The following is a 6,975-nucleotide window of genomic DNA, read 5'->3' as shown; positions in this document are numbered from 1 at the left end:
TTTCAGTTCCAGCTGATATTTATTTCCTTCCTTGAAAAAGTTCTGTACACAAGTTTGTATCAACAATCTGACAGGCAGTGAATGGACACAATTTAGCTGGCATGAGTCCCCGCCCCTTTTCTCTGAGACTCAAAAAGAGGGTGGGTACTTTTGTTTATGGCATGATTAGAGACAATAAATGATAATTCTACACATCATATTGCACAGGATGGATGAAAAATAAAGTTAATATATTTAAAAATGCTTTCATATTTATATATAAAAAAAACAGTCTGAACTGACCACCTCGAATGTAGGTAATGATGTGTAAAAGATGGCAGCTCTAGACAGTGCCTGTCCTCGATAGCAACAACGTACATAAACACACAATCTTTTTGCTTTATGATACAGTCAAATATACAAAGACCGAGTTCACGTTTCATCGCTTTTCCTCATTTTTTTCCATTTTTTTCTGAAAAACACAACAGCTAATAACCTGAATCTGAAATACAAATGCTATTCACCATGCCATAAAGATACTAAAACAATTATTAGCTAATAGTTAGCCCACAAGTAGAAAAGATTATATATTCAAATACAATGAGAAACGCAGTACAAGTAGGTGTTTGCAGAACTCAAGTCTGAAATTTGAATACGCTTGATGTTATCATCCTTGTTGTTTACTTGCTGCAACGCTAGTGCTATTTCAATCCAGTGGTTGATTGGCAAATGTGACATCAGTTAATGAAAACATCAAGAAATAAGTCAAATTTAAAGCTACAATCTCCTTGTTGTTGTCGTCACAGGCAAGATATTTGACAGGAAATGCAAAAGCAAAGTGGCTGCTCAAGATAGTGATGCTCTTAAACCCACATGGCCCACAGGAATAGCCTGCAGAAACAATGCGTTCCTGTGTCTTTAAGGAGCCTGCAGTCTGGCACTGTAAACGTTGAAGGTAGGCTGATACAAAGGCTGATGCTGCTTTCAAGTGCTGTCGGGCAAATCGCAATTAAATCCTTAGAAGTTAAGCATGTCATGCCTGCAGGCTACGGTCGATACAGGATATTGAAATATTTAGGGACTGGATATCAGAGAAGTCTTAAGAGCATATGCTGGTAAAAGACACGCAAAGTTTGCCTGTTTACTGAAGTAAAACATGAATTACACACCTGAGCCACGAGGGCTCCTTTATTTCGTCAGTAGGTAAATGTAGTTTGGTGCCTTTGATTTCTAAAATCAAAAACAATTGGCACCGCGGTTAAAAGGTCTGTTTTGTTGCCTGTTTTTGCGAAAGAAAAAAAAGGAAAAAAATGTGGGGGAAACGTTTGGACAGGCAACAAAACCTTAGAGCACACGAGCTTACTGTAAGCACTTGAAGGCAGCATGAAAAGCAGCCTGCCGGTGGTATTAAAAATTAGAAAATCCAATACAGCTGTATTAGTAGGCTACACACACCGATTGTTGACTCCCCCACTTTCTATATAGATTTGTACAAAAATACACTGAGAAAATAATCAAACTGTTTCCTCTCTTTTTAAGTGTCCAAAAGTGTGTACATTTAAATATAAAAAAAGAAATCAAAAGTTGTGTTTTTTTAAACTCTAGCCCTTCGCCTGAGAAGGAAATGTGACAGACACAGACATACTGACAAACAATCGTGTAAGAAAATAATAATAATACAGGACTAGATCATGTATACAAGAAATTAAAAAAAATGATCAAGTCAAAAATGCTTGGCCCAGTATATAAATACAACATCCCATATAAAATGGCATCTGAATACATGTACAAAACAAAGCTCATAGGATGGAGGAGAAAAGGGGAAAAGAAGAGAGAGAAACCGGTGAGGATTTCTCTATAGTTAAAATCTTGAAAACATTAAAAGAATTTTGGTCCTGAATCATAGAGAACATGTGTATAAAGTTCAGCACAGATTTGAAGTTGCGTTTGAATCCTGAAGTCTGAAAAATTACAACAGCTGGTGATTATTTCAATGTCCGTTTTTTTCCTTTCTTTCTTTTAAAGAGAAGAACCGAAGCGAGCGCCACCTATCCATTTAAATAACCCTAATACTAGTTTTTAAACTGCTCGACAGTCTCACAGAAAAAATCTCAGCACAAGATAGGAACAAAGTAGGCTATCATGCTTAACGTGTTTTTTTTCCTTTTGCTTTTTGAGAAAATAGTCGACTTAGAAAAAAAATTTAAAAAACTCCAACCCACCTTGGTTTCACTTTTTTTTCTTTTTCTTTTTTAAATCCCTCTTTAGTGACACACCACAACAACAAAAAAATGTCGCACGGCAGTCCCATTTCTGTACCTTTTTAGTGGTGAAGTTCACCTGGCGATTGGTAAAAAGTTGCAAAATGTCTCTTTTTTTTTTCCTTTCTTTCTTTTGCTAAATCGTCAACAACATTGATTAAGTGAACGACGTGCAAATCAATCACAGTAAAGTTGTTCAGTTCAAAACAGTCCACGACTGAGCGTTTTCAGTCTCCAGTACTACTTCCTCTTCTTCTTCACCCCCTTCACTGTCGTGTTGGTATTAAGTCCCACAGTCGACGCATCCAAAGAAAAGTAGCCTAGGAAAGGCATTTATTTGCTTTAAAGTTTAGCTCTCCAAGGATATGCAGCCTCTTGCCTATTTTGGGGGGCGAGAAAGGACTGGGGGGTAGTTTCAGCGGGGCTTTAATAGTCCGATGCAGTTAAGTCTATAACACAAACTATTGCGCCCACTTATGTCCCCGTTTCTGTTTGTGGTCTCATTCTTCTTCTTGTTATTATTATTAATTTGCTTTCAGGACGTTACCTGACGTTTCTTGCCTTTCTCAGTACGTGAACACCAGGTTGGAGATGGTGGACTCTAGCCAATCCCCGGAGATCATCTCGCTGACTTCGGGTGTGCAGTAGTCGGGGAATTCGAAGTGGGACCCTCCGGAGCCGGACTCAAAGTTCAAATCCCAGTCCCTGTCCAGCACCGAGGAGCCAAAGCTCCCCAGCGACATGCTATCAAAGCTGGGGCTCGGGTTGATGTCGAGCAAGTCGTCCTCGAACTCTTCGTCCTCCGAGGAGGACGAGGAGGAGTGCGACGAGGCGGAGGAGTGAGAGCCGGAGGGGGTAGGCGAGGAAGCCCGCCGACTGCTGTACGTGTGCCCACCGTGGCGCTCCGAAGAGCCGCCCAAGCTGCCGCTGCTGCCGGGGGAGTCGGCACCCTCCTCTCTGCCGCTGGCCGCGTCCTCGTACAGGCTAAGCGGGTCGCTGGAGTCCGCCGAGCTGCTGAGCGTCGGGCTGGCCGGGACCACGACGGAAGACGCCGGGCTCACGCTCAAGCTAGCCCCGCTGCTCCCCAACACGTATACTCGTCGGGGCTTCTTGCCATCAGGTATCTGCTTGGCTACTGAGGAGGAGACGGACTTGGACTTGTAGAGAGAGTTGTGGTGGTGCTCTGCTGGGTGCTCAGAGGCAAACACTGATGCTTTGGTGCTATTGCTGCTGCTCCCGAAAAGTGATTTGTGGGGTTTGCTGCTGCTGCTGGGTGATTTGGATCCGTTCTTCCTCGAAGAGGAGGACGTCTTAGTGCTGGTGTTGTTGGAGCTACAGTTGAGCTTTTCCCCCTTCTCTCCTGCGGGCTTGGATGCGCTCGATTTTACCTTCTTTCTTGGCCGGTACTTGTAGTCGGGATAGTCCGCCATGTGCTTGAGCCTGAGCCGCTCCGCCTCTCTGATGAAGGGGATCTTGTCGCTGTCTCTGAGCAGTTTCCACCGCTTCCCCAGCCTCTTTGAGATCTCGGCGTTGTGCATGTCCGGGGACTGCTCCATGATTTTTCTCCTCTCTATCTGGGACCACACCATGAACGCGTTCATGGGTCTCTTGATGTGACCGCTGGGAGTTTTACACCACGCCGGGTTGTCTCCCAACTTGTCGCCGGCGGTCGAAGAAGCGGTGGAGCCCGGGGAGAGAGGCGAAGCGGCCGTTTCAAGGTCCATGCACGCCCCGGAGTCGGAGCTCGAGTCCCCGGCGAAGAAGGACAGCGCCTCGGTGGTGCTCTCTGTGTGGCTCATTTTCTGCACCATGCTGCCCAGCTGTGCAGACAGAGGGGGAGAGCGGTGTGCTTGCTCTTTCTCTCCCTCTCTCCTTGCTCCTCTGATTCACTATTAAAGCAAACTCAGCTCTTTTCTCTCCTCCTCTTCACAGTTTGAGCCGAGTAAAAGCCAGTGCAAGAAATAATTCACTCCTGAGATGCGCAGTAAACTCGGCAACACTTCAGTCCAGAGTAGCCTCAGTGGGCTAGATGCGTAAAAAGAAAAAAAAAAGTTTAATTTCCAGCTTCTGTTGGCGTTTAAAACAGCACGGATGGTAGCCCAGTCTCCACTGTGTACCCTGTAATCAGTCTCTCAGTCTCCCCTTCTGTTATAAAAACCAGTTTAGCCGTGGGGGCCACTGAGCACAGTCTATGCAGCTGCAGAGCGCAGACCGGGTGCCACACTGTGCGCTCGGGCACTTACAAAGGGCTCCCAAGTACAGTGTGTAGGGTAAGTGCTTTTCTCTGCATCAGAAACAAAAGCCATGCATGCTGTGTAAGGGAGAAAAAAGCAGCTAGAGCGAGTTACACTGTCCGCCTCCCATCAACTACAGTCGCGTTTCAAGCAGCCCTCACGGCCCGGCCCCCTTACTTGCATTTATTCCTTCCCGTAATACAACGGCGATAAAAATCCACCAATGAAATCCTGTCGCTAGCCTGCCTCCGCGCCAGACTCACGCCCACCTCGGCGCCGATTGGCCAAAAATGGAATCTAATAATAATCAGCGCGTGCAATGAGGAGCCTCGTGTCTGACCTCATTCCAGAATACAACAAGAAACTTCATTTTTTTTAAAGAGACATTGGCTTATGTTATGAACACCCCCCCCCTCCCCTCCAGACTCTCACCACCAGCCCATGTGTATATCATTAACATGTAGCCTTGCTATAGGAAAGCTAAGTATACTTCACCATATGGCCGTTTAAACACAGTGCAGTTTGTACCAGCGCGCCCGAGACGTCACAAAAGCCACGCGCTCTATTTTAACCAGCCTCCTTTTCTTCCACTATCCTCACACAGACAGTGAAGATATTGTGCATGGTGCGCACCTATAATAAAGCCAGTTGATACAGTGGTCCATTGCCGTGTGCCTGCAATGCTAAAGATGACACACTCTAAGGTTATCTGGCGTATACTGCAGGCTATATTATAATGGGATCACTCATTTAAACTGATTATCATTCTAACGACTGACTGAAACATGCGATAATTAGTTTAATTGGAGGTAGTTTGCCTACAGGTGGTCACCGTGCGAGCAGACTGACATGATAGTTTGGCTGGTGTGAGTAAAGACTCCAAGACAGCCAAGCTGTATATATGCTTTGCTTTGCTTTCACTCCTCTCTCTCTCCGAGGCGGGGTTGGGCGGTCTTTTGTCACATAACACATATCGAACGAACCCTCTCCAGCGCACTAGAAAGAGAGAAGCGAGGAGGGAGAAAAAAAAAAAAAAAGAAGAAGTAGGCAGTGTGTGCGATGTGTGTGCGCATTAACCGCCTGCGAGAGCGCTTGTTCTCTTTCTCTCTCTCTCGTTCGCGCACACACGCACACACAGCTCAAAACTGATACTCAGTGCAGTTTTTCGTAACACAAAACGCACCGGTGAGTGAGAAACGCACGGCACAGCGCAAGGTAAGAGTGTGCCCAGTTTTAACCACAATCAGATGAAACGTGTGTACAAAAACATAAAGCCAACAGACAGCATCATTTTATCTTGTTTTCCTGAATCTTAACACATGCACCTAATAAAGGTGCGCAAAAAGTATCTGGGTAAGAAGAAAAAAAATATATTTTGCTTGTGGACATATTATCATCCTAAAGCAATCACAGCACGTAGTAGGCTCTGTTTTCTCGGGGCATCCAGTTCACCCAGTATGACAATTTGTGGTTTAATCTACTTTAAACGTAATGAGTCACATAAATGAAAAGAGACAGATGAGAGTAGGACGTAGGAAGGCTTTAAACTACAATGCGGAGTTAGGAGTGACGCTAGATGGCGTCGCATAGCCGGAGAGGACCCTGTTTCGGTCTGTGCTGCAGAAAATTTAGGGAGAGTAAAAAGAGATCAACCCCAGCATTGAATACAGTTACCAGGGGTGAATTACATAATGTCTCTGTGCGACAGGGAGGCATCCAAGCGATACTGTTGTGCAGAGTGAACGTGTATCTGCGGGTATGTTGGAATAAGGTATAACAGACTGCACTGAGGTAGAACAGGCTGTGGAATTAACTGGAAATGGAAGCAATATGGTGGTGTTAAAAAAAAAAAAAAAAGATTGAAATCAGTCACCACTTTAATGATTCTGGCTTCCAGGGGAGCATGCCTGTTTCTTCACATTAAAAAAATCAATCTAAATAATAATTTAAAAAAAATAGTGCCAAGTGTCTTTGTAACAGAGAGAGACCAGGAGAGTTGATCAGATGTTCAGTGTCTTAATGAAAGTGGAGTCAGAGGTGACTTAGACCGCCACAGGGAAATTAGTATGAAAGTACAGTCGCCAGAGTTACTGGATGCATTTCACTGGATACAATTATATTCAATATGGCCTCGTATCTGCAGTGCATCCAAGTAAAGCAGTGGGTAATTGGGCTCCAATTTGTGTGTTCATGGAGCAGAACTGCAATGGATATAAGAATGTTAACTCGTAAACTCACACTTTGCCATAATGCGTCTTTTAATATGGAAATGTGGGACAACACGATGCAGTTTCACTCTTTGCTATAGAAGTCGCTGTGCTTTAGCCCAGGAATTACCCTTTACTGTACAAGTTTAAAGCTAAAAACACACACATTTCAGCTTGAGTCTGTTGAGGCTGGTACAAATTCTGTAATTTATAATAATTACAGACAACAATTTCAAGTGTAGTATATCTTCTTCATACATTTTCCTCTCTTCCAACAAACTCTTGGGAGCTCTG

At 44.4% G+C, this 6,975-nt stretch overlaps 1 protein-coding gene across 1 annotated transcript; it reads right to left on the bottom strand.

Annotated features, from left to right (window-relative positions):
• On the bottom strand, positions 1 to 4,620 carry sox4b (SRY-box transcription factor 4b). Its single transcript, XM_006804403.3, has one exon. The coding sequence runs from the start codon at positions 4,049 to 4,051 to the stop codon at positions 2,807 to 2,809; it is 1,245 nt and encodes a 414-aa protein (XP_006804466.1). The 5' UTR covers positions 4,052 to 4,620; the 3' UTR covers positions 1 to 2,806.
• Between the last annotated feature and the right edge of the window lie 2,355 nt (positions 4,621 to 6,975).

This window comes from Neolamprologus brichardi, chromosome 11 (genome assembly GCF_056152115.1).
Source record: "Neolamprologus brichardi isolate AB-2024 chromosome 11, ASM5615211v1, whole genome shotgun sequence".
NCBI lineage: Eukaryota > Metazoa > Chordata > Actinopteri > Cichliformes > Cichlidae > Neolamprologus > Neolamprologus brichardi.
Note: the sequence above shows the minus strand (reverse complement) of the source record. Positions and strands in the feature narration are given on the sequence as shown.

Bases quoted from the DNA above. Each gene is read 5' to 3' on its own strand.
- sox4b (XM_006804403.3), bottom strand. From the start codon at position 4,051: ATGGTGCAGAAAATGAGCCACACAGAGAGCACCACCGAGGCGCTGTCC.